Source organism: Haliaeetus albicilla, chromosome 20, assembly GCF_947461875.1.
Source record: "Haliaeetus albicilla chromosome 20, bHalAlb1.1, whole genome shotgun sequence".
NCBI lineage: Eukaryota > Metazoa > Chordata > Aves > Accipitriformes > Accipitridae > Haliaeetus > Haliaeetus albicilla.
The window spans coordinates 25620297-25647733 of NC_091502.1; the positions used below are offsets into that span (position 1 = coordinate 25620297).

At 49.2% G+C, this 27437-nt stretch overlaps 1 protein-coding gene across 3 annotated transcripts; it reads right to left on the reverse strand.

Moving 5' to 3' along the window:
* Positions 1 to 3356: 3356 nt before the first annotated feature.
* On the reverse strand, positions 3357 to 26764 carry MOGAT2 (monoacylglycerol O-acyltransferase 2). Of its 3 annotated transcripts, XM_009921931.2 has the most exons (6): positions 26524 to 26764; positions 18202 to 18380; positions 7743 to 7947; positions 6102 to 6276; positions 5743 to 5942; positions 3357 to 4220 (listed from the first exon to the last, which is right to left on the reverse strand). In XM_009921931.2, the coding sequence occupies exons 1-6, from the start codon at positions 26615 to 26617 to the stop codon at positions 4066 to 4068; spliced, it is 1008 nt and encodes a 335-aa protein (XP_009920233.1). In that variant the 5' UTR covers positions 26618 to 26764; the 3' UTR covers positions 3357 to 4065. The 3 variants fall into 3 exon arrangements, with proteins under 3 accessions (XP_009920233.1, XP_069664729.1, XP_069664730.1); XM_069808628.1 differs by having other exon boundaries at positions 4110 to 5942; XM_069808629.1 differs by having other exon boundaries at positions 4110 to 5942; positions 18202 to 18375; positions 26524 to 26599.
* Between the last annotated feature and the right edge of the window lie 673 nt (positions 26765 to 27437).

Below are 27437 nucleotides of genomic sequence, written 5' to 3' on the forward strand. Positions count from 1 at the left end.
TTGTGGGTTGAGATAAAGACAGTTTAATAGGTAAAGCAAAAGCCGTGCACACAAGCAAAGAAAAACAGGGAATCCATTCCCCACTTCCCACGGGCAGGCAGGTGTTCAGCCATCTCCAGGACAGCAGGGCTCCATCACGCCTAATGGGGACTTGGGAAGACAAACGCCATCACTCCCAACGTCCCCCCTTCCTTCTTCTTCCCCAGCTTTATCTGCTGAGCATGGTGTCCTATGGTCATATGCTTAGCATCTCTGAGTGGGCTGGGGATGGGACATGGGCAGGAGTAAGTGTAGCCACAAGCTTGAAAAATGGATCAGCCATATCCAGTATTTCTTTAAATCCAACATATAACTGCTTGCCTCATGCAGCGCATCGGTCACTGCAGGTTATTTCTCTGCTGGTGGTTTTTTATCACCTGAACAAGGTGGTCTGCCAAAATCCTGTATCGGATGGTTCCTCCCAGGAAGGCTGTGTCAAAAGGGGATCTCAGGTGATGGGAGAGGCAGAAAAGCAGCTCATTGGGTTCAAATCAGTCAGAACAAAAAGATTATGCAAAAAAAAAGTGTCCACATTCCTGTGGAGACCTGTGTTTTTGATTGATTTTTAAATGCTTTAAATAGTTTTGAAAGCAAAGCGATGGGTTTCAGATGCATTTGCAATTTTATTTCTTCTCTTGAAAAGGAAAAGTCTCTGCGGCCTGAGGGAGGGATGTTTAACGTACCACAATTTGGGTCTTTATTGAATTAAAAGCAGGAAATCTTTCCCTGAGCAGAAACCCACACATTTTTCTAGTTGTTTGCCACAACAGCAAGCAACCTTTTAACCCCATTCCCAGGGCAGTAAAACAATTTTGCGGGACTAGAGCTACAGAAGGGCAAAAAAAACATTTTGCTTGGCTTTCTTCCTCTTGGGGAATTAGTTCGTATTTTGTATTCATCAGTCGTCGGAGGTTTTCTTCTGAGCCTCATGATCTGAACCCACTAAGTAAGGCAAATCCAGATTAGACCCTCTCGCAACAGAAATGCTGGAGAGATCATGAGGGAAGCAGTCGGAGGAAGAGACAGGCAGGAGGGGAATACCGAATCACTACACTTTTATTTTTTACCATATTTTCCAAATTGGAATTTCCACAGAAGTCCCCAAAAGGCTGAAATTTGAAATTTCTGCAAGACAGGCAATGGATTTATCACTTCTCCTTGGGCTTGTTTCTCAAATCAAAGCCAGTCGCAGAAGTAGGGAGTGGACATGCTGGAAGGAAACATACTGTGTTGTTTTAGCTTTAAATGATCCTTATTTTGAGGCGACAGCTTGGATGTCCTCCAGTCCCAGCATTTGTGCCTCCAACTGAGCCAGTTCCGAGCTGCAGGGTCCAAACCCAAACGTAGTTTGGTTTGACTGGCTGATCCAGGCAGTCCTCTTTTCTTAAGGTTTCTCCTGCCTTGCGTTAAATCGGAGGAGTTTTAATCCTCCGGACAGCTCTGCGTGAGGCTGAAATAGCACAAAATCTTCTCACCTCACGGCGTTTCGCTTGGAGACAGCTCTGGCCTCTCGAGAAGACGAGAACTCTCACCACGCTGAGCCCCCTGAATAGCCCCAGCTGCAAGGACGCCTATGAATTATTATTCTTAATGTTATACATAACACAAGCCCAGGCACTGACCTCTCCTGGGTTATATAGGTCCCTGTGGGATCGAGGACATGTTCCAGCCTGTGAGATAAAACCGACCTTGAAGGAAGCCAATTATATATATCCAACGCCCTCCACTGACCTCTCTTCTCCAGCACTGCAGTCTTCCTTTGCCTTTGGGTCTTGCGTACCCCTGACCGCCCTATCAGCCCTCACACAGCTCCAGCATCCTCCTCCCCATTCCTTTCTGGGATTTTTTTTCCCGACCACCTGTTTTCAGCCTTTTCTCTCTTTCAGGATGGCATCACTGGTCAGGAAGTTGATGGACCATCCCACCTCCCAGGTACGTTTGTCTCTGGCATTGGAGGCATCACCATGCCAGGTCCCCAAATGGGAAAACTGAGGTCCTCATGGACAGTTGGGGAGCACACCTTCTAATGCGGCTTCTCCATCATGTTGGGGCAGAGTCATGTCACTCCTACCGATCCAACCCCTCTTGTCGGTACCAACACTTCCCATCCTTGTCCATGCCATGGGCTGGACCGTGCATCCTCCTCCCTCCCCATTTCCTACATCCCCACAATACCACCCCATCCAGCCACCCAGCCAACACCTCCCCAAATCCTCTCCCTCATGCGCTGCTGATTTCCACCCCAACAGCGGCACCTTGGCTCCTTTTCCCATTGCATCAAGTTCTCATCTCCTTGTCCTCACCCCCAGAGCCCTCCCCCATCCCCACAGCGCCCCTTGCCGTGTTCCTGGGGACATCCCCATCGCTCCCCTCCCGCACCGATCCCCATCGGGATGTTTGCAGAAGGTCATGGCAACGTTCCTGGGATCTACGGGTGGCATGGGCAATAGCAGGGAAGGCAGAAGAAAGGATAGGAAAAAAACAACTGGAATTATGGTAAAGCTTGGATGGTGATGAACACAAAAGAAAAGGGTGGGAGAGAATTATTTTTATTTTCTTGGTGCATAAATCTTCCTCCTGCGTAGGCACCTCTGTCCTTAATTAAGGACAAAAGAAAAAGTCTATTAATAGAAAGTAAGCAAGAAATCATAGCAGGTGACCTGCTTTATTTGACTGGATTAAGTGTGGGATTACAGGAGTGTTTAGAAATGTCGATAAGAGCTCCATCAAATTCTTCCCTGTTGCTGCTTGTTTTCTGGGAATAGGAGGGATTTGCAGCTGGTCGTTCAGATTAAGAGTCCGGTGGAGTAATTCGATCAGGGCAGGAGAAAAGGGAAAAGAAAACAAAACACAGTGGTGGCCCTGGTATTGTGAGATGATTAACAGTTCTGTGTGTTTTCTTTGTTAAATGCAATTCTTGCAGCTACGGTAGCAAAAATCCCTGGTGCGATGAAGTGCATGTGCTCTGCAGGATATTTGGTGGATTTTTTGGTGGAGTGGGACATGGGGAAGAGAAAGAGAAATGAAGGGAACAAGAGAAGAAGGTGGTGGTATAAGGGCTCTATGGGCACAATGTAAAGCTGATCTGAGCAGATGGCTTCCTGCCACCTAAAACTTCCATGTTGTGAAATCCCATTAAGTGCAGAGTTTAATAAAGTTCTGGATATCAAGAAGCAGCAGCTATTTAAAGCCTTGATCACCTGCCAAACATGGCTTTATGAGCCATATTTCCTGTCCCAAATCACTTCTCCCTTCTCCCGTCTCCTGGCCATGCACTTTCCTTACGAAATGGCCTCGTTTGTAAAATGAAATGCTATAGCTGGTGACTAGTCCAAGGTGTTCCTGTGCAGGGGCATCTGGGGTTAAATTAATAAAATTATAAGCAGGACTCCTGGAGCGCAGGTAGGTTGAACCCTCTGGATGAGCCCTTGCCCTTTATAAATGTTTTATTTCTATTGCTCCAGTGGGTTATAACACTGTGTTGCTGCCGAGGGTGCCCAGCACCATGCTGGGAATATGAGCTTTCTGATAAACTGTGTTTTAGGTGGTGAGAAAAGAACCCAGAGCAGTTGAAGACATGAAGAGCATCAAGCAAACAATGATCATTTGTTGATCTAGGCAAATTATATTTTAAAAAACATATACATGCAGCAAAAATTATGGCTCATCATCCCATTTCCAAATGAAAACAATGCAAAGATTCATATCTGCCTGGAAATATCTTGAAAAACTGGCCTATGAGGCAGCCTGGAACTGTGAGTTTTCTGCTGGGGAGTTTCAATAGTGCTGACCACAGATGGGATTTTCTTTTTCCTTCTTCTCTGTATCTTTTATGATGTGTCCTACACGGAGAAAAAATGAAAACTCTGTCCCGACACCCATGCAAGTGCTGGGAAAATCAAGTCCTTCTCCCTACACTGTATGGACCATATGTTAACTATGACTAAGTTGAGGTTGTGAAATAGTTCCAGAGATAGGGGAAAACTTGGAGCATGATCCCCATGGTTTCCCCTTGCTTGAGGAGCTCTAAATAAATTCCAGGTGTCTGTCTTCTGGGATGTTATATTTAGCTTTGTGCTCCTCAAAGAGCTTGCACAATTCATTTAGATATTTCTGATGGACTTGATCAACCTCTTCCTCGGAGGGTCTGTGCTTCCTCGGCACTGGAATTGGCTTCCCAACTGGAAAACAAGCACAGGCATTAGGAGGAGCCAGTGTCAGGTCCCTCAGAACACTCTGCACATCTTAGCACGGAGCTGGGGTCCACCTCTCCAAGGATGTGGTGGACGGATCGATATGCCCAGTCATGTCCTGGAGTTTGGGAGGCAGCACAACCAAGGAGGTGGGGAGATGGAGGTTCAGATCCTGGCTCTGCTGTTGATCTCCAAGGTCACATCGGCCCTAGCCTCAGTTTCCCAACTGCAAAGTTGGTTAATGCCAAAGACCCTCTGTGTAGCTCTTTGAAGTAAAAAGTACTGCATCCCAATGCAGCTCCTACAGCTGCTCCTAACAACTCTGATGTGCTACAGATAAAGACAACATCATCCTAAAATTTGGGTTGAGCTTTCCAAGCTGTTCCCACATGGCCCTGGCAATCTGCACTGCAAATGGGGAAACTGAGGCACAGAGGAGCCCAAGACTATCTAAATATATTAGCAAATGGGGTGCGTCCACTTTGCTCAGATTAAAGCTTCTCTGAAACATCTGATTTTTATTAGGAACCAAGTACCCACTTATCTGTAAAAATAATGTTTTTTCAAGGGCAAATCTAATTAATTTGATTCCTAGCACTAGAAGCCCCTTCCCATCTCCCAGAGCCACCAGCAACAGGACCAGGTGCCTGCAGGGGACAGGGAAGTCCATGAGATACCTCCCTTGCTCTGGTCTCTTACTCAAATTGTGTTTGTCAAGTGATGGAGGGTTTCATCATCATGTAACGCTACTCCTCATCAGACTAATGAAGAGCCCTTGTGATACTGCACAGCTCATAAAACCATTGAGACAATCCAAACAGGTTGTAAAACAATTAGAAGTAATTGCTGGCTGTCAAACCTAATCAGGGTGGTGAGCTCTGACCTTTCCAAACAGCCTCTTTAATTAGACTAATTCACAGACCATCAGCCGTGCTGGTGGGCCAAGCTCTGTGTTGTTGAAACCAGGCAAAACTTGTTCAAAACCAAACACTTTCTTGAAATTTGGTCTCCCATGGACATGGTCTCTGGTCAAAACGCCTTGTTTTGTTCACCTGCAAATAGGTTGGGGTTTGCGGCTGTGCCTGCTCGGGACACTGAGCAAACCTGCAAACTGCTTAGGTGTTGTCCTACTTGTGTTTGTAAAATTGGCTTGGAAGAAGTTTAACCCAACGTTATTGCAGCGGTTTGTATTACTGGGTTGCACTGGGATTGGGGTTGGATCCCATATGGGATTGCATCCCATAGAGGTGATGGGGTGGCCGTGTTTGCTTTCCTAGTGCAGCCCAGATGACCTGAGCTCTGTCATAAGACCAAGCCAGTGTCCCAAACCAGTATGACAGGTGAGCAGTTGGGGATGCTCCTTTGCCAGCACATTTCCAGGCCACCAGAGCTTGTGCTCTCTGGCAAGATGCTCCAGCCCGGCAGAAGGATGACACAACCCACGGACTGTCCCTGGTCCTCAATTTGGCCAGGCTGAGTGTGGCCAGCATCGTGCCGAGGAAGGACTTACCCACAGTGCAAATGGGCCGCCGGTAAGGTACCAGCCCAAAGCTGTACTGGAAGATGCCTCGTGCATGGAAGAGGGGAAGGGAGATGCCCATGATCTGCTGGAGCCGGTGCTGGACCTGCCGCAGCCAGGAGCCCTTGGGGTTTCTCACTTGCTCGAAGAGGTCATTCTCCCCAAAGGAAAAGATGGGGACCAGTGGGGTGCTGCGGGGAGTCAAACCCAATGTAGGGGCATGAAGATTAACAAAGCCCACCCCAAAACACTATGCCCCCATCTCCAAAACCAGCAGGAACACCCCATTAACCGACCACAGACCAGAGCATCCCTTCCCAAGCCCCCCTCCGTCCCATCCCCTGCGTCACCCATGCTCGATGGCCAGGCGGACAAATCCCTTCCTATTCTTCAGCAGCAAGGTGCAGGATCCCGGCCGGGCATCCAGCGCCTCCTGCGCTCCACCAACAATGATGGCCAGCATGTTCCCACCCTCCGGCTTCTGTAGCACATAGGATGCACTCTCCTTGTCGGAGGAGACAAGGCCTGGGGGGCAGAGAGGAAGAAAAAAATGAGCATCTCTAAAACCCACAGGACTGTGGTTTGCCCTGTACCTTTTTTCCCCATTATCCAGTTCCAGCGGGGTACTAGACACTTTATTTTCAGAGTTTTCCTACACTTTGGCAATCTCAGCCCAGCTCTCCTGAAAGGTGCTGGGTTCACGCACAGGTCTGCTGTGTGAATATACAATTACCCCTTTGCTGTCTGGCCCAGAAGCAAGAAACGGGGAAAAAAAAATCAGGAAAAAGTAAACTGAGAACTAGCTGCACTTAAGCCCCAGGGAAAATCTGTTTTGGTTTATTGTCAAATGAAACAGTGTCCAATCCTGGATCATTCTAAAGTCAGTGAAACATTTGCTTTCGGTCAAAACACACACGAATTTCAGTGGATGCTGCTAATTTAAAGTGGAATTTAATGCAGAACTTCGTCCCTTGATATTATTTACTTGCAAAAGTTAGAAATCTTTAATTCAGAAATGGCAAAACAACATTGTTTTGATTTTTTAAAAAATCCTTGTTTCAGGGGCTGAAATAATTTGCAAATTAAAATCTCTTTGTCAAATGGATTCAATCGACCTGAAAATGAGCTATGCGCCGAACTCTCACATTACAGTGATTAAACCTTCTTTTGCCTGGGTCATAACTCTCTCATATCTCTCTGTTATGATTCCTCGCTCTCGTGTAAATATTTTTTCAGCAGCAGGAGCCAGAGTTTATGTGGAAAACAGGGTGATGAATGCCCTGGGTATCTCAGACAGAGCTGGATGCCTGTGTTTGGTCTATTGAATCCTGCCCACGACACGAGCCCATTCTGCTGGAGAAGTGGCCATTCCCCAAGCCCACCGGTGAGAGATGGAGGTCATCTCCTGCCAAAAATGTCTCCAGGCTCCCTTTCCCCTCTCTCCATTTCATTTTTACCTATTCCTTTTCATTTCTTCTTCCTCTCCTACCACGTGGTTTTGCAACAGCGCGAGCTGCTATTTGGATCCTCTCTCACTGGATGCTGCTTCCCTGCAAGCAGCAGCAGCTTCGGAAAAATAGATTTTCTCCTTCTTTCAGTGGCAACCACAATTTCAAGCCTGAATGTTACTTGCATGGAAAGAAAGAAATACAGGACCACCCTGTCCTGCTGGTCTCAGTATTTCTGGTTAAGATTTGCACTGCATTTTGCTGTTACACAGCGCCTGGCACAGCGATGCCCTGAGCTCAGAGGCGATCTATGAAGTTGAACAAGAGAGGTAACAGCTAGGAGGGCAATTTTTAACTTCAGAGAGTTTTGGGGTGCCACCTCCAGTAGCTGTGTCCATGCATGGGATCCAGTCGGCCACAGATGAGGACAACCAAACCCTTGACTCCTCTTCCCCTGGTGTCTTCACTCTCTGCTCCCCCAAAAAGCACCCACCCATCCCACCGCTTGCCAGAGGGGTTGGCTCACGCTGTTGCCCTACTTACCTCCGCTCATCAGGTAGTCCCTGAAGAATGGGATGCGAAACCACAGGGAGAGCATCATCAGGTGTGGGGTGATGCCCGGGAAGAGAGTGGAAAAGCCTGATGCCTCTGTGCAGAAATTGAGAAAGGCTCCTGCTGCCAGGACCCCATGGGGATGAAATCCCATCAGGTAGTTCTGCCTGGGGTCCAGCTCCGCTGTCTTCACCAGCTGGACACAGAGATGGAACCAAAAAGGGGCCATGAGTTAGTGCTGTCCCCCTGGGGGGATGGAGCATTGGCTATGGAGAGCAGGGAGGGGATGCCTGGAGGGGGGTCCCTAGCGCCCACCGTGCCTTCTGTTGGAAAAGGTCAACTGGAACGACTCAATCGTTTCTCACTGAGATGTGTTTCATTGCCCGTATTTCCATTTCCTCCCACCCATTAGCCAAAAAGACAAACCCATCCTCCAGCTACGCCACCGAGAAGACCCTGCCAACATCAGCCAGCACCCTTTCTATGGGTGCCGAGGATGCTCACAGCACCAGGGAAGGATGAACCTTTCCAAGGTTAGCCATCACAGAGTCACCACGAATTTCCAGACAGCTCAAAGGCACTTGTGCTCAAGAAGAACCAAAACTTTGTGCGTCTTAGCGCGTCCCCTCTCCGAGTACCCCTGTCCCATCCGCACTCGGGCAGCAGCTAATGGTGCATGTGTTTTCCTAGAAGCAGCCAGTACCGCAGGTTAATCACAAGGGTATATTTTACTTTCTTATGTCGTGGCTAATTTCCCATCTGTCCTAAGGCACTGTTGACTGTACACATGTGCCCATTCAAGCGCCTGCTCCTAATGAGGGGAACGGACAAACAAGAGTCCCACCGCTGCCTGGGTGCAGAGGTGCCTCCACAGGAAGAGGGGCAGATGGCTGAATCACTAAGTGCCCAGGGCCCCTGTCACCATTTGCTCATTTTTGAGTAATCTCAGCTTGCATCAATGTTTCCTGCATTCATCTTCAGCTTCCAAACAGCCTTTCATCTCTGCGTGATTTATAACCAGGGAGGCGAGATGCTCAGGTGCATTGGAAACCACTAAATTTCTGCCTGTGTGTGTGCAGGGTGGCAAGAAGTGGGGGTGACAGCAGGCTGGTTGCACCCCAAGGATCACACCACCTTCCCTGCTAATGAAGAGCTGAACTCAGGTTATCCACTGAGCTATGCAAACTGCTTCAATGGGAAAGTTTACCTGTGCTAAAATACCACATATACTTAAACACCCCTCCCAGGACACATCCAGCTGTTGCGTTGGTGCTCGCCCAGTGAAAGGGGAGGACAGGAGGGGAAAGAGTGAAGAATAGGACTTGTAGCAATAGGACAAGGGGTAATGGTTGTAAACTAAAAGAGGGGAGATTCAGACTAGATATAAGGAAGAATTTTTTTACGCTGAGGGTGGTGAAACCCTGGCCCAGGTTGTCCAGAGAGGTGGTCGATGCCCCATCCCTGGGAACGTTCAAGGTCAGGTTGGACGGGGCTCTGAGCAACCTGATCTGGTTGAAGATGTCCCTGCCCATGGCAGGGGGGTTGGACGAGATGGCGTTGAAAGGTCCCTTCCAACCGAAACCATCCTGTGATTCTATGAGAAGAAGTGAGGGAAGAGAAGAGGGATGTTATGTCCCCTTACAAAGGACTGGGCACCCGCCAACCAGCAATCTTTCCAGCTCTGTTTCTGGTTCATCATACTTTCTCTTGATGTTTTCCATTGAGATCACCTTGTGATTTATTTTATTTGTGTAGTGTGCACCTATTTTCAGATACTGCATTTTTCATCTTGCTTTGCATTGCCATACTATTTGCTAGGCTTTTTTTTTTTTTGGGGGGGGGGGGGGTGAGGTTAATTCTGGCCACAGACAAAGCTAAATGCAACCCCTGGTGTTTTACAGTGCCCCTGGATGACACATCTGTCTCTGATAAATGATTCCTCATCTCCCTAGTGGCCTCAATGCCACTAAAGTCTGGAATCCTACTGCCCACTGTTGGTTCTGGATTGGGCCTTTTAAACCACACGTGCATTTTGGAGCTTGATCATGATCTGTCTCTCTCACTCTATGTATCCAGCTGACAGGAATCTCATGAAGTTCAACAAGGAAAAGGACAAAAAGTCCTGCACCTGGGGAGGATCAACCCCAAGCACCAGTACATGCTGGGGGCCAACCTGCTGGGAAGCAGTTGGCAGAAAAGGACCTGAGGGTCCTGGTGGACACCAATTTGAGCCAGCAATGGGACCTTGCAGCAAAGGCTGCAAATGGTATCCTCAGCTGTGTTAGATATATTGCCAGCAGGTGGAGGGAGGTCATTCTTGCCCTCTGCTCAGCACTGGTGAGGCCACACCTGGAGTGCTGGGTCCAGTTCTGGACTCCTCAGTACAAGGGAGACATGGACGTAACTGGAGAGAGTCCAGCAAAGGACCACAAAGATGATCAAAGGACTGGGACATCTCTCCTGTGAGGAAAGGCTGAGAGAGCTGTGACAGTTCAGCCCGGAGAAGAGAAGGCTCCGGGGAATCTCATCAATGTATACAAATACCCAAAGGGAGGATGTGAACAGGACGGAGCCAGGCTCTTCTCAGCAGTGCCCAGTGCCAGGACCAGGACATGGGCACAAACCGAAACACAGGAGGGTCCCTCTGAACATCAGGAAACACTTTTTCACCATGAGGGTGACCAAGCACTGGCACAAGTTGCCCAGGGAGGTTGTGGAGTCTCCATCCTTGGAGATATTCAAAAGTCATCTGGGCACGGTCCTGGGCAACCGGCTCTGGGTGGCCCTGCTTGAGCATGGGGGGTTGGACCAGACAACCTCCAGAAGTCCCTTCTGACCTCAACCAGGCTGTGATTCTGTGATTTTTGACTCCTTGCTCCAAGCCATGGGTAGCTAGAGGGCAGGAGTCCAGTCACTCAAGAGTTGGTGGATCTGGTTAATGTTTCTGCAAGAGCTGTCCCCTGCACTAGCACTGACCACATCTTGGCGACTGAGTTGAATTATTTGCCTCTTTCAGCTTTGTAGACTGGGCTCCTTCCAGGGCATAAGCGAAGGAGGGGAGAGAAGGTCCCCATTTTGTCACCGTGTCTGCTCACATTTGGATGATCTGGCCAGAACTTACAGAGAAACCAAAGAGCTTGTACAAGACTGAGAAGGAAATCTGTAGCAGAGGAGAGACTTGGGCAAAGTCTCTTATGCCATAGGCTGGGGCCCTGGACTCTAAACCACCCTTCTCCTTCTGGAAAGTCTTTAACACAGAAACTCGATCCTCCCATCCGGATTGTTCCCACTGTTTATTCGCTTCTTCCCTCTCCTCCTGCCAGAGGTCAATCTCTGTTCACAAACTGCCAGGAAAGTTAATACCTGACACCGCACAGCCTGGTTCTCCTGCACTCCAGGCCCAAAGTGCTCAACGGGGCTGGGGTTGAGGTGCAGAGGGCTGGGACTCTCCTCATTCCTGCCTTGGCTGGGTTGTTATTTCCACACCCACCGGATGGCATTTGCTGCTCCGGTCTCTTTCTACGTGAGTTGAACCTTTAATAATTGTCAAAGGACTTACGGGTCCAGCCAAGCCGGTCTGTGCGTAAACATCTAAGTGAGACAAGTGCTTGACCCAAAGTTTTCTTGGTGAGACAAGACGAGTTTCTCAACTCAGAAGCATCTAAGGGATGCCAAATTAATGGGTATGATCTGTGGTCAGGAGGCAAGGAGCTGTTAGCAGCTCAGGGTTGTGCTCTCCAAACAGCCATGGGTTTGCTGCCTTCCCCAAGCTTCCCCTTGGCACGGTCAGGATGCTGGCTGGTGTCTTGGCTGCTGACAGTGGTAATGACCCCTTGTCAAAGGTGTTATGAGGCTTTCCAGATTCCAGATCTGGGGTCATCTTGGCCTTCCCAACAAATGAACTTCAGTTTGTGTTTTGAAGGATGAGGTCTACTTTATGCTTCTCCTTCATGGAGAAATATCTTGACAGCCACAGTTGTTCAGTGCTCATGGTGATTACTCTGTAGCAGAAACACCCCTTTATTCAATCTACTCAAATATGAGTCCAAGACCCTGCCCCAGCTCCCCCAGCTCCCACAGAGACGTGGTGAGACCTGCTCCATTCACTGTCAGCTGTGTTAGGAAATGCATACGCAAGACTTTCAGGAGCTCTGATAAGAGCGCACGTACTGGTGAGGATCTCAAGCAAATTAATCCAAATTAATTTTAAACTGGATTAGTTAAACCGCATTAACATCCCAAGTAGATGCTCTTAGCTGGTATTAAAGTGGCCTTCGTTTGGTATTTGTTTTGTTCTGGGTTTTTTTAAGTCATTTTGGAGTGGAATTAAGCTAATTGGAATTAGGGCTTCTGACTGACTATATCAGCCCAGGAGTTCAGCACTGGTTCAACGAGGCTGCTTTAATTCACCCCTTGAGAAGCGGCTGGGGTTTCCTGGTTGTCCCCTACAGACTGGACTGTCCTGCCCCAAACCATGGGAAGAGGCAGGACGGGTGATTCCCTGTGTAAGGCTGATGCACTAATGCTTGAGGAAAGTAAAATTCTCCCTGAGTCCAAAGGGTTGGAGGGCTGGGTGCTCCAGCAACAACCTGGAGATGAAGCGATACCTGGGCCCCCAGCCAGCATTGTTTGCAGGGCTGAAGGGATTAAAAAGTCTTTAAGGGAGGAATTAATCAAGTCAAGTTTAGATGAGTATGGGCTTTGCACGGTGCTTGCCATGCCGGAGGACATGCAGTCAGGGAGGGCACTGACATGCTGTGAGATCGCATCCTTAGGGATCGATGAACATGTGGTGGGAGACAGGGAGTAGCATGGCATTGCCCCCACAGCCGTTCACAGAGCAGAGGAGGATGTGGTCAGGAAAGCTGGTCAGCAAGCTTCTGCCTTCTTCATTTAAAGTCTCCCAGATTAACTTGCTATTGTATTTCTATCCTTCTCTGGCTGCAAACTCTGTTTCCAGGGATGTTATGTTCATTAATCTGCTCTTAAGTAGGATAAACCTCCTTTCAACTTTGTCCCAAGCAAATCCTCAGGTCCCTTGCTGTCCACAGGCACCTCCAAAGAGCATCTCTTACAGGATGACACACGCAGCCAGTTTCTCTGTTGGATGAAACCCAGCAGAGAAATCCAGAAACCTAGCCAGATCCAAAGAAGGAGGAATTGTGCCAAGCTGAAGAGAAGCGGATGGGCCACCCAAGGGTGTCTGGATGGGAGACCAAAGGAATGGCAAATAGTTGAGTACTGCCAGGAGCTGCCGAGGAAGATGGGTTTCAGGTCCCAGCAATGGCGAGGGGCTGAGAAGGAGAGCTGGGGAAATAGAGGGCTTTGGGCACTGGGGTTTTCTCCAGGTGCCACAATGCCAGGTCAGAGCTGCGTTTGTGGCAAGTACTGGGGAGTCTGACCAGCCAGGTGGGTTTAAATTGAGTTCTGATGGGACTTCACCACCCTCACTCCCAAAGTTGGGTAAGGGTGGCAGCTCCAAAATGCCTAAGTCCTCCCTTGCTCTTGTGTGATGCTGGGTTTGGGGGTCTTGTAGGACCTCCTTTATCCAGTGGCTTAGCATGTTGCTTGGCTGTGCAGGTGGTGGGACACAGTCCTCCGGTGGACCTGATCTTGGTGGTGGCCTCTCTCTTACTTAAGGTCACCCAAGGGCAGAGAAGAGAGGGCCAAGACATGGGATAGAGAAGTTCCTCAGAGAAGGGGAGAGAGGTGGCTTTGGGCCATTTGGCTCTGTCTTGCTTTTGCCCTAACAATCCCTCTGCTCTCCTCCAGCCAACAGAAGGAAGCAAAGTGAACTAAGGTAAGACTGCTGGAAATCAGAAATTATATTTAACATCATGAACCATGACACAAAATCTCCAGTTACAAATAATACCGCTCTTCTATGAGAAGAAAGAAAATATTCCTGGCAGGGCTTGGTTCACGCAAACTTGGGCTGTCCCCTGTCTGCAACACCTTGTACTTCCCCTGAACCGCAACACACTCAAATAACCTTCATCATGGTTTATGCAATTATGAGAATGAATGAGCTATGGGATGGAACCATCCCAAATCACAGCTCCTAGGGGTCAATTAATTCTCCAATAACTCATTTTAGCTACGCTAACAAAAAGCCAAGAACGCCAGCAAGTCCCCAAGCACAACGACAGAGTTTGGGACTCTGCCAGTTGCTAAGATAACAAGGTCCAGCTGGTGCTTAGATAACCCCAAGGCCAGTAAGAAATGTCCTGTGGCTCTTCACAAGGGGAAAACAGTGCAATGAAGACCACAAGAACCTTCTCCACACAGCAGGCACTTGTCAGGCTGTCCTGAATAAAGCTGGTAAGACGATGCCTGCTGGGGTTGCTCTGAATGATTACAGCACCTGAAGACAAAATTTGTCCCTCTAAGACCTTAATTTTAGCCTCCTGCTGCTAGATTTAACTGTAACCCAGGCTGTGTTATCTAAAGGTGAAATATCTTGTCTAAGCCGAGCATCCAGCCCCAATTTATAGTCAGCAAGAAAGACCGTGACTTTTGTTTGAGGGCTACGGTAGAGACGGATCTTGTCAAGCTTATGTTTTCCCCATTTCACCCCCATTCTCACTTTCCGCACATCCATGGTGCTCCTCAGCTGAGGTTATTAAAGCACCTTGGCTGTACGAGGAAGGTTGGTGACAGCAGTCTTACAGTGGCAGGAGAGGACTGGGATGGGGAGAAGTAGCAGTGAAGATGTGCATTCACTTGGCCATGTGACGGAGAAATTTGTTTTTACTGTAATGCTGGGTGTACCCTTTGTAATAAAGATGTGCTGCTAAATGATGGGGAAGGGACTGTGCAAATGGAGATAAGGGTTTGGGCAGAGACCTGGCAGCAGCAGACAGATTATTGACTGCTTTTTGAACATAGCCTAGGTAGAGCAGTCCACAGTATCCAAAAATCTCTGGAGGCAACATCAACCCACAGCAGGCATCACTGGGTATCTGTTCAAATGTAGTCTGCCCCAAACAGATTCATTTTGCACCTTTTGGTATATTTTCCACAATTTTAAGAAGCGGCTCAGCTCAGCCATGTATTACAGACCTATCATGAGGGTGTATAAAAAAGAAGGACTAGAACAGGGTTAAAATACAGGAGGATGAAGCAGAAATAACTTTCCTGGGCAATGCACTGGACCCCGCCTTGAATTCTCACTGCTTTTTTCTCATCCCTCTTTTAAAATCACCCAAACCCATTCGGGTCCTGCCTGACCCTATACTTCCCAGACCCCTAATTAAAATACAGTCAGCTCCAAAGGGAATAAACCAAGCAGCAAAGCAGTTGGTTTATTTTGTGCAAGGGTGGTATCGGCAGAGGGTGCTCCTCGCATGCACTGTGGAGGCGCAGAGCCTGCACACTCCCACCTGCCAGATGCCTGCTGCAGCAAAGAAAACAGATGATCATCCCAATTTCTCTGTGCTTCCTCATCTGCAAACATGCCCAGGCATCTCTTAAAGGCAGCGTTTAAAGCCACTTCCTAAAATAAAAGAGCAGACAGCTCTTACTGCCTTCAGACACTGGTGCTTGGCCGTGCTAAGTTTGCTGCTGGGATCTGGGAGGATTAGGAGCCACATTTAATCTTCCCAGAATGACTAATTCTTCAGGGCTGAACAAACTCAATTTACACACAAATACGGCACGGCGTGCTGGGTGCCCACCCGGTCTGTGTCCCCAAATCCCACTCGCTGTTCTGGCTGGGGCTTTGGGCAAGTGAGAGGTCTATGGGAGCATCCAGCTGTGCATATTCAGACCAAAAGCTCAGCTTAGTTCATGATGAGAGCAGCGTACAGGATGGTTAAAGCAATATTTACAACGCTTAACTTCCACTCTGCTAGGAAACAAATCAGCTCGTGCTCGGCAGTACGAAATGAAACGCCTTCCATGCAAAGAAGCAAATGTATTTGGGGTTTGTGGGGGGGTTTAGGTAGGAAAAAAGCTGGCAGGTGGGGGATATAAAACCAGGAGTGACATGAGGAGTTGGGACAGGATTAGCATGGACTAACGAGGGAGTTTCTAGTGAAAGGAGCAGGGAGGTCTTCACACTGTGTGGTTCACCTGGGGAGCTCCTTGCTGTGGGATGCCAAGTGTTTTTCCGTGCTCTTGTAGTGACAAACGGTAGCAGATCATTCAGCAAGGGCTGCTAAATCCTATATTCTGCCGTAGAAAGCCGTTGAGCAAACAAAGTATGGAAGACTGAGAAAATGTTTGGGGGAAATAGTATGATGTGATTGCTTGGTTATAATCCACTTTTTATTATATTTTTTGTTTCCTGCTGTCCTTTTGTGGAGCTCCCCCTGACTTCTCCCAGACCAAGGGGGAGAAAGGCTCCACCAACCCGCCCCCCCGCCCCGCCTTCACCCAGCCAAACCCAGTAGCCGTGCTCCCTCTACTGGTCTTACTGGTCCTCCTGCCTGGCAGTGGCACCCGGGGAAGGAAGGACAGACAGGCGATGCAGTGTGGCCTTCAGGAGGGGGTTTCCATGTCCTTTCAAAGGGACAGGAGAAGAGTTGTCGCTGGGCTGAGCTGGCAGCTAAGTTCTGGCAGAGAGGTTGGTCTGACACTGCCCAAGCAGCGGCTTACGGCCACAGATAATGTACAGGATATATATTGCACATGATCATTACGGCCACATAAATAGCTCATAGCGATTCTAGTATTTTCTAAGGCAACCTTGAGAATAATTTATTAGGCACCTACTTGGTGTTTCCTATTAAACGTCATAAAATATTTCCTGTCCCTTATGGTAAAACTCACCACAAGCTTTCCTGGGATGAGTTCCCATTCCTCCCCAGGAGATTATGATATACCTTTTGGGGACCTTCCTTTGAAGCTCATCCAGAAGGCCTTAAATCGCAAGTTAAGCTCTGAGATTAGCCATAAAATAACTCACTGCAGGTCCTCATCATCACTTTCTGTCATGCCTTTGAGCAAAGAAACTCAATGGCAGTAGGACACACGCGAGGTAGAGTTACTCTGATGGATGGTCTTGTAAAGAGGCAGCCTGGAGACGCAGTTCACCCAGCCGAGACATGGGAAGTTTGGCTAGCATATGCCAGCTTCCAGCACAAAATTAGGTGGATTTATTTGAATCGTCCATAGCAGTGGAAAGGGAGGGTGGTGGTCTGGTTCAACCCAGCACATCTATTTCTACCAGTTGCACCCAGGTCCTCTGAGAGGCAATCCCATCTTGCCCAGTGCTGTATTCCACTAACCAGACACGGTCACAGACAACACTGTCCTTTGCTCCTTCACCTTCATCAACCCAAAAGGCATATTGGGGATGAGATAAAAGTTGAAATGAGAGGAGGGGAAATCAGGAGAAATAAAAAAAGCTCTAGTTTTCTTGGTGCAACATTTGCTTCTGGAGTATCCTGGAGGTGGTGCCTTTATATGCAGACCTAAGTATATCCATGGTGTTGCTCTACTGCACTAATGCAGTTTGCCTTGATATCCAGTGATGTTTCCACTCTGATGAAAAGGAGCAACGTTTGCTGGGACACACTGTCTGTGTAACCAGGTTGTGGCTTGGCAAAGCCCCTGTCCTACCTGCAGCACTAGGGTCAATATTGTACTGAGTTGTGGCCTGCAAAAGGGGATGATGTGCCAACAGAAGACATACTTTAGGCACCATCATTTTACCTGGCCTGCAGCACCCAGCTCCTGACTCCAGGCTATCTCTTAACCAGCTGTGTGCATCCCATCTGAGTTTCCTCAACAGGCAATGTTTCATTAAAGGAATTATCTTACAAACTCCCATAGCTTGGTCTACCCTCGAATCTATCTCCCTTGCATGGCCCGTGAACTCTTCTGCTGCATTGCTCAGATTTACACCAACTTGCGATGGCTCTAAGGCAGGACTTCGTGCTGGTCCATGCATTCATGCCATGCCAAGGGGATACCAGATAAAGAGTAAGGGCAAAGACCAGCCACATGCATTAAATTAAATCAGGAAATGTCACAGAACTCCCTCTCAAGGGAACAGCAACTCTGTGAGACTGCCCAGTGCACACGCAGCTTTACCCATCCAGCCTCTTCCCCAGCAGAAGGGGATGCTGACCTTGCAGGGCACCAAGACCTCTTAAATTTTGGTCTAAACTTGGCACTGTGTCCACTGGCTAAATGCTGAGCAACCTGAAGAGCAAGAGTGTTGCAATGTAAACACAGAAAACAGGCAAGGGGAGATTTCCTTCGCTGCTGGAATGCTGGGAGGTTAAATGGGTGTGTAAAAGGCAGATGATTAGATGCCGTTGTGAAAATGGTGGTCTACATTTTTTCCGGGTCTTGCAGTAATCTGGGAGCTGGGAAGACAATCCTTCAACACTGACCTCCAAGCACCCCATCCACAAGTGCTGACCCCAGACCCGCTTCCAAACACCAAGGACAAAGTTGGTCCCTGAATCTCCCAAGAGCCGATGGGATCGATGGCACTTACCGTGATGGGGAAATAGTCCCTCATGTACCTCCAGACGATGCAGTTCCGGATGGAGTGGATCCGCCTCCCACCCTTGCTGGGTTTTTCCCTGTCTATGAACCACCACGCAGCATAGAGGGCACTGACCAGCCAAAAACGTGTGAAGAAGAGGGCGATGAAGGCAACTATGCAGCACTGTGCTGAGAGAAAAGCCAGCAGTGAGTTGGCGGTTGGGTTAGGTGGACTTTAGGAGAGGAATGATTCACTTGAAGGGACTCTGGTCCTGGGATGGAGCCCAAACCTTCACTGGGCTTGCTGCTGAATTACTTTATCAGTGTGAAGGCACCTTTGATGCAGAAGTGGTTTCTTTCCTATCTTCCCCAGGAACCTGGAGAGGAACCAAGGACCATCCCTGCAGCAACCAGCTATTTCTCCAAAGGCCACCGTGTCCCCCTCTTCCCACAAGACTGGTGGACCTCACCGCATCCAGAGGGTCCTCGTGGATCAGATCTCTACCCCTTTGCTTTCTAGCTTTTTCTCTGGAGTCAGTCTGATCTCTGCAACGATAATGCCCGTGTTTTACCCCAAAACTCCTCTTAATACCCCCTGATGGGACCTGGCATTTTGCAGTGGCAGCAAAGCGGGGCACTATGCCCTGTCTGTACAGTCCCCAATAGCTTTGTTCTGAGCTATCAATTCCCCATTTTAATTGTGTCCTTGATTTTTAATTTTTTATCTTCCCATATATAAGATTTTGCTCTTTATTGAGTTTTTTCTTATTGATTTTGGACCTTTTCCTCCACTTCTCGGGTTCATTCTCAACTCTAATCCTGGCTTCTAGAGGATTTTCAGTCCTTTCAACTCGGTGTCATCACAGATTTTATAAGAATGCTCTATTTCATTCCCTAAGACATTAATGACTTGGGACTTTCCCAAGTCATTAAAGACTTTTCTGAGCTGCTTCCAGTCAGTGCTCAGCTTTGCCCTCTACCTCCCACCTCCCTCATGCCCTGTGTTTTGGCACAGAAACAAGAGAAGAAAAGTCTGTGTGTGAACAAGCATCACTTGGTACATCAAATCCCACGCAAGCCCAACACTGTCTTTCTGCAGTGACTGGGAAGCGCTGATGGCCACCAACCTGGCACGTGGCAAAGCAGATGCCCTAAAAAGTCACTGGAAGGACCTGTGTCCTCTCCGTCTGTCCCTCTGGAAGCCTTGCTTTTGTCTGGGAAGCTCAAAAAGGCCCCATACATCCAAGCCCTTTGCTTTCCCCAGCTCATGGGTTACATCATGTGTGGTGGGTTATATATTTTGTCCTTCCCTGGGTCTTCATCACAAATCCAGCACCCAGGGCTGAAGGACGTGAGGATGGACTGTTCAGCTTCAGCTGTGAGATAAATACACCCATGCCCTCATCCTCTGAGACTTGGATTTTCATCTTTGGGAGTCACCTGGCACCTGCCCTCTCCAGCTCGTCTCAGCTAAGGCCTATCAGGGAAGAGGTGTATGATGCTCTCATTTAAGACCTCCTTGTACCTCCTGTTTGCTTTTACTTAAGGATAAATAAGTAGGTCTGGTTTGTAGTCTTTTTTTTTTTTTTTTTTTTTTGTGATGTTACCCTGATCCTAGAGCTTTGCATGTAAAAACAAATCTCTGCCCCTTCCTAAAACACTGGCATGATGGTACTGATAATTCCTATGGGGGGGGAAAAGCAATAATCTAGCAGGATCCTAAATCTCCTTAAAGCTGAAATAGGATCGTATATCCTCATATAGGTAGAGACACTGCGGCAGGTGCCTGGTTAGGAGCTAATACAGAGCGTGGGGAAACACTGCACCTCTCGGCAGAGCAACAGGTCTAACCTGCAATGCATCCTCCCGGCCAGAACGAACCACTGCTTGTACCTAGTGCCACTCCTCTCAAATGCCACAGTCACAGTCTTTATAACTCTTGAGGAAAACAGCATATAGCATGAAATGAAGCTCCAGGATCCACATGACACATAAACACTGCTTGAGGAACAACGCGGAGGTTGCAATTTTACTGCACCTGGGAGCCAGGTCATTGGGTCTGCTGCAAAACTGTGCAATGCCTAATTCTCTTTCTATCATACTGTGCAAAGCTCACAGTACATTCTGCAAAGTGAAGGAGTTGTTCTGGTTTAAATCAAGGCACTTATCATCCAAGTGAGGCCTTATCTTGCAATTATATAATTATTAATTTCTCCCTCGATTCATTTGCAATTCAACTTTTTTTTTTGCAGGGCAGAATTTGCACACAGTGACCTTCACTCAATCTTAAGATTTTTCTTTTTGTGTGCCTGTAAAATCTTATGGTGTACTGGATGCTGTGGGAAAGGAGCCCATTCCTCTCCCAGAATGGACCCTCAGTCTGAAAGTTCCTGTGGATGGGACCAAAGAGACAGGAAAGTTCCAGAAAATGTACAGTTAAATATTACTGTCTGCATCCAAACCAATCCCAGCCTTTAAGCAGATACTTGGTTATTTATGGGCTGTATTTTGGTGAGAAGGGAGCACTCTGTACCACTGCCTGTTATGCGAGGGGGAGTCACCGTAGCTGCTTGGATCAAGGGAGATTACTGTCCCCCTTCCAACTTTCTTGCAGACATCTGCGTGTCATGTCCTCAAACTCTTCAATGAAAACAAAGCAGAGGCAGTGCGATCCCATCAGTTAGACACCGAGACTTTCTGGACCACCAGTGGCAAGGTATTTGCCATGGAGCTGTATTGCTGCTTCCTGAAAGCCGTGTCAGGTCCCCAGGCTGGGTCCACCACCAGCCCCACTGCCCAGGACTTCGTGCTCTTCAGCCTGGCTCCAGGGTCCCTTCACTGGCACCGACCCAGCCTCTTTTAAGTTTCATAGGTGACTCTTCACATCTTAGAGTCTCCTTGTTCTCCAAGCTGCTGAAAAATAACATCCCACCCAAGAAAGGGCCAAATCCTGCATCCATTTGGGCTAAAGGCTAGAGGGAAGGACTGTGCACCAGGAGCGAAGATCTATTTCTGTTCCTGCAAATCCCGAGTCTTTCCTGAATCCATGCTGGAGGGGAACACACACTCCCCCTCCTCCACGGGTTTTCTCCCAGAGGCAGAGCAGCAAGGACAACCTAAAGCCACCTCCTTGCCCCTTCTGCTTCTTTTCTGCAGGACAGGGCAGAAGGGATGGGTGGCAAACAGGAATATTTGCTTGTTGTGAGACTGTTGCCCATAATCATTGCTTTCTTCCCTTGAGGGGAATCCCAAGAGGAAAATGAGGAACAACGAGGGTTTCTTGCCTGTTCCTTCCTGGACTGGGGACCACTCCAGAGCTGCCCAGTGAAAGCCATATTTCCCTCAGCATCTGCTTTCCTACAAACGACTGTCATTTTCTGGGCTACCTGCCAGGCGAACACTTTAAAAGATATCACAAACATGGCATTAGGCTCTTGGCCAGGGAACCTCAGCAGATATCTCCCTCCTGGGGCCAAACTCCAGCCTATGTGCAACCCGCTGTGCCCACAAAGCAACCCGCAAAGGGCTGTCAGGTCTCAGAAATGCCGCTGGAAGAGATGGCAGTCTGTGTCGTGATGGGGATGGGAGGAAACCTGCAAGTCCCTGGTTCATTAGAAACCCATCTTTGAAGCCCGTCAGCTGCCAGGGCTCTGCAGAGCCGGACAAGCTCTCCAGCTTAGAATCATAGGATGGTTTGGGTTGGAAGGGACCTTAAAGACCATCTAGTTCCAACCCCCAGCTTGGTCAAGCTCTCCATGGGGGCAAGCTCTCTGGTGAGGATGGGGACTGCGGGCACATCAGGCACACAAATGGCAATGCGATGTGACTATAACGTGGCTTTGCCTCGCTGCCTTTACAGTATTCTTGAAGGGAAATGATGGGAGAATTACCTTTAGTTTTCTCACTACAGTATCTACCTTCCACCTTTCTGCCCCCATAACTCCCTTGATTCCCAGCCTCAGGCTGCAATCTCTCAAGCCACGGTTGTACACTCGGGAGGAACAGGCAGATTTGGAGATGTGATTGCAAACAGACATGATCCTCATCTCCTCCCTCTGGACTCTTGGGAGGTAGCCCAACTGCACATGCTAAATTGCTATAAAATTGCTTAAGCCGTTACACAGAGCCCTTTCAAGGCAGACATCACCATGGGCTGCAAGAGGAACTCTAAGGGCACCATGCATGTCTTTGCAATCACATTAATTCAGCTACCTGAAAATGGCCGGATAATCCTAGGCTGGGCTGAGATTAGCTGCTGCACTGTCTACACTGTCATGGAAAGCAAAGAGAGACCCCTTCCAACTAAAACCAAAACCAAAAGGCCCTTGACAAGAAGGAAAGCTCCTTACAGACGCTACATCTTACACTTTCTGTTCAGGCCAGATGCAGGGAGGTTTGTCTGTGGTTGTCCGTGGTGATGTGTGGCTCTGGGTGAAGCAGTTGTAGGATGTTCCTGGACCACAGGGCCACCAAGATCTGCACCCAGCCTGTTGACCAGGGGTGCTTCTGAAGCAGGTCTTCACGATCCAGGACCCAGCACCTCACATCTCCATGGCCATACAGGAGTCAGCAAGAAGACACATCCATGTGGATGCGATGGCTTTCCTGGATCCCCTCACAGGCCAAGTGGTTTCCTGGGCTGGGCTCTCTCAAAGAAGCTCAGAGCAAAAATGAAGTGTTTGGTGGTGGGTATCTTGTGTTAAGTAGTTTTTTTGTGAGCTACAAGTCCCTCCCTGCATGAAAACATGGGTATATCACAGACAAGACACACGTGTATGCCACGGGTTCCAAGTGAGCCACAGGCTACAAAGCACACGGAGGACTTTTCCAGCCAAGTCCAAACAGGGACCATGTCCCATCAAAGTGCTCCTGGGCCCAGCATTGCTGCTAACCCAGCATTTGCTCATTCAGCCTGGAATAGGGAAAACAGCAGCCTGTGGAAAGAGATTTTTGGCATCACAGCAGCCCCAGGGTGAGTCAGATTCCTACTGCAGTTGTCAGGAGGGTTTGGAAGATGCACATTGCTGAGGTCCCCCTGCCAGTGACAGCCTGCACAGAAGCTGTATCCCTCGGCACAGCCAAACCTGGCCAGGCTGTCCCAGGCTGTGGACTACGCTCGGCTGTCAAGGGGACCCGCCTCACGCTGGCACGGCGTGCCCTTTGAGCCAACCCTGCTGATGGAAGGGGTTCAAAGGCTGGGCATTTGCATGGGTTCAGCCCTACGCTAATGCTTCTGCATGGTGTGTCTGGATGGAACCCCGTGCCCAAGTCCCTGGAGACCAGGAATGAGAAGCAGCGGAAAGCGGTTGCAGCAGGTTTGGGCACCAGGCTGCTGATTTTGGTGCCCTGAAGGAGCCTGGCTCCGCTGCATTAGGAGGAGGAACTGGTCAGTACTGGGATCCTGCAGTGGGGAGGCAATGGGGTCCCCACCCCATGCCCTGCTTCCCATCCTTGCGCCATGCACTCTCCTTCCAGCAGCTGAAGCAAACGGCACCTTTTGTCTCCGTGCCCTTCCCAGGAGCATCCTCAAGAAAACCGGCAGCGTGGACGATGCCCGCCTGCTGCGAGAGATGCTGCAGCAAAACTCCCCGCCAGCACCGGGGTCAAGCTGCTGCGCTCATCCAGCACCCCGCAGGGAATGAATGAATGAGCCCCTCGCTCAGTGCTTGGCTTCTCGGGGGATGCATTTGCACAACCATAGCAACAGCTGCCCGCAACCAGTGCTGGTGAGCACAACCAGTGCTGCTGAGCAGTGGCTGCTGGGATCTCCAGCCAAAGGGCCGTGCGAATGTCTGGGAGCGGTCAACCGTGTGTTTTCGGGAGCCCTTTTTTTCCGGCAGCAGAAGCAGAAGCCTGTCTCAGAGAGAAAGGAGTAGATGGTGGCCAAATCCTGCCCACGGAAGGTCTGATCTCTGTGCCTGAGGGTTATAACTGAGTGCGGCATGGGGTGTTTGGCGGCTCGTGGGATGAAGGCAAGGGTAGCCTTTAGCATCGAGTTTTTGCTGTTGTTCAACTGGGAGCTTTTGGGTGGGAAGCTCCAGGCTTAAAGAAACTTTGTAAAATTGATCACACCAGCTGGAATGTCTCTATAAGGTTTGGTTATCACCTTTCTAATGCCTTTCTTAAATCATTTTTTAGCTTTCAGAATATATCACCAAAAAAAAAAAAAATCAAAGTAAAACTGTTCCAGGGAAAGAGAGTAATATCTGGAAGGCCAGCCACGGAGGAGGTGTGGGTTTGGGTCTCATCCTCATTTGGAACAAGCTGCATTTCCCTGCAGGAGGCAGAACCTGCATTTCAAGTAGCTCCACTGCAGAGGATTCCTCCCTCCTGAACCATTTTCTGGCTTTCTGCTGGCTCCAGCAGTCATTTCTATCACTGAAAAGTCAAGTGCCAGCTTCCTCCTTATACCAAGAAGGGAAAAACCTAAAGTACAAGTTGTTTTGCTGGAAAACACTGTTAAAGCTAAGTAAACCCCAGCTGCATCCATGCTGGGAATGAGGATGTGTTGTTGTATCCCTTGTTAACATTGCAGCCACATCTCTACTATGTCCCATCCAGGCACCATGGAGGGAAATCTGGGTGCAGGGGCAGAAAGGGAGCTACAGAGCACCCCAGCATGTCCCAGTCCGGCCAGCTGGGTCCAAGGCTGGATGGCTTTTGCCAGATCTCCCCTTCCCTGCGCTGTTAATAAGTCCCATGTCTCCCCCTGCAAGGTGGTCTCCGGTGCGCAGGAGAAGGCTGATCATCACTGGGATCTCTTCTGCACTAGAAGAGCCCCAGGGTTTATAACACAAGCACAGGATAGCACCAAGTGCCCTGCACTCTGCCATGCCATAACTGTGCTTCGTGACAGCTCAGCTGGCTGTGCCACCACTGCCATACCAGGATTTTCCCTTCCATCTGGAGAGGGATGTCCTCCGGCTTGTCCCAGAGCAACCCAAGGGGCCACACTGGTTACACCTCTCCGGTGGAACTCAGCAGAGCCCATTTGCTGACCCAGCGGGTGAACAGCTTTGCCCAGTCATGTCTATGTTGCCAAGTCTCTTCCCTTCCAGTAAAGGGCAACCTCACCCGTCCTGGCTACCAGCAACGGTCCCTGGCCTCTGCCATTGCCCAGACCATGCCAAGATATAGTTTGGCAGAGTGCTGCTTAGCATGGGTCAAACCTATGCCAAGAAGCATGCAAACAGCTACACTATCTGGACCTGCATGGCCCAGTGCTCCAGCCCATCAGATACTGGTGCAGAGGTGGCCATTCAGCCCCAGGTCTGTAGCAGAGTTTGGATGGAGCCATCTCAGAAACTTAAAAGGCTCTGAAGCACAGCCTGTGCTTTCTTTGGAGGTATTCTTTTGGAGATGCTTGTGTGCCAGGACCCATATATACATAAAGATCTGCTGCCTCTGTGTATTGGGACTAGTCAACAACTATCCTCCCACAATAAAGCAGAAGCTTTACGTAGATCCCATCTGAGATGAAGAATTGGCATGACAATGGCAAACTCTGGGATATCACCTTCCAGCTTGATTCCTGATGGGCTGTAAATCACCCCAGACAGTTTGCACTCTCTGACAACCTGCCTCTGGGTCTCCCATCTCCTAATTTCCCAGTGCATCCTCTCCAAAACTGCATGTCTCTCATTTCCATCAGCACCTGATGCCCTCTACACAGTAGTCAGTTTGTCTGGGTCCCAGTTTGCTAATGTGTCTCTTCCCCAACCTGCTTGGGTTTTCATGGAAAAATGCTCTTTTGGGGTGTGCAGCGGCATCTGTATAAAGTGAAGTGTCTGCTCCCAGGGTTGCAAAGCAGAGCCCCTCATTCTTTTCCCATCTCACCATCCCTCAAGCACGGGAATACCATTTCTCACAACTAACGCTGAGCAGGGCAGCACCTTAGACCAGGAAAACACTGAACTTAAAGAGGACGAGAAGCTGAAACCCCACACGGGTTTAGCTGCTGTGTAAGACCCATAGATGTTCCCATGCAGGGGCACGCAGCCCTGCACTTCCCTAGTGCCACCCGTGGTCAGATCAGGTGAGAAGAAACAAACGAACAAAACAAAAAAAAAAAAGGGGGGGGGGGGGGAAGAACTGCTTTAGTGAGACAGAGCCTCCCACACTGCTCTTCAAACAGTGAGAGAGAGACATGCGAGTGCAACGTCTGCTGCTAATCACTTGTCCTAACATGACCTGGGATTCACTGCAAGCTCCCAGAAGATGCCTTTAATGCCACTTTCCTTCAGTCCCAGGTCTTCCTTGGGGTCAGGGAGAGAAGGGGTTGGGGCAAAAGCTGCTCTGGCTTCTCAGCGAAGGACAAGGAGATGTCTCTTACCTAGAGCTAGGAAGCTGAAGACCCATTGAACCACCGACGCCATCTGAAGCCTTCTCTGCAGTGGCACAGAGAGCGGAGCAAACTCGACCTTCATCTTGGGCTCTGCGTGCACGTCTCGAAAGGAGAAGGAAGCTCCGCAAGTGGCGAATGCAAAGTGCAAAGTCGCACGTCAATATTTACCCAGCCTTACAGTATAGGGGATTGTGCAATGTACAGTGGCGGTGGTGGCTGCCTGCAGCCACCCTCCCGTATGGGGAGGAGAGGGACGCTGCTGAGACGTGGCACCAACTTTATGCCAACGTGACTCACCACGTGGTTAGACGGCGAGGCTTTTCTGCCTTTACCACCCAAATCTGGGAAGTAAACTCCCTTCAGATCCCAATCCTGCCTTCAAGTGCCTGTTCCTTTCAAATTGTGCAATATTTGGATGTTCGCAGAGAGGATGGGGCACTTGTGTGTGCGCGCCAGGCTTTATTTTCCCCATTCCCCTACAAACCACCCTGCACACAGCAGGAAAGGACGAGCAGAAGGGACAAGCATGGGCAAGTCACTTGTATTTGCAACTGGTATGGTGTGGGTCGGTTTGTCTCAGCCAAGGAGGTGGGCAAACAGCGCGAGGGTGTTTCACTGCTGAGCACGGGGGTACACGAGCAACCTCACGCCTCTGCCAGGACATGGATGGATGATGGATGGATGGATGGGGCAGACAAGCATCCATGTGCATCCTTGCATATGTTTATGTGGGTGTATGAGAAAGGAAATACTACCTCCCTTTCACATTTCTACCTCCAAGCAGGTTCATGGTCCGAACCTCTGCCTAGTCACATGCAAAGAGCTGCAATTTGCTGGATGGAAAAAGAATCAGAGATCTGGGGAAAAAATCCTCAGGGGGACTGACAAGCCGCTCAGGTAAA

Bases quoted from the DNA above. Each gene is read 5' to 3' on its own strand.
- MOGAT2 (XM_069808628.1), bottom strand. From the start codon at position 26,617: ATGAAGGTCGAGTTTGCTCCGCTCTCTGTGCCACTGCAGAGAAGGCTT. The intron at 18,381-26,523 runs GTAAGAGACATC...CTTTTCTCTCAG, and splicing joins CTTCAGCTTCCTAGCTCTAG to CACAGTGCTGCATAGTTGCC. The intron at 5,943-6,101 runs GTGACGCAGGGG...GACTCCCCGCAG, and splicing joins CGCCTGGCCATCGAGCATGG to CACCCCACTGGTCCCCATCT.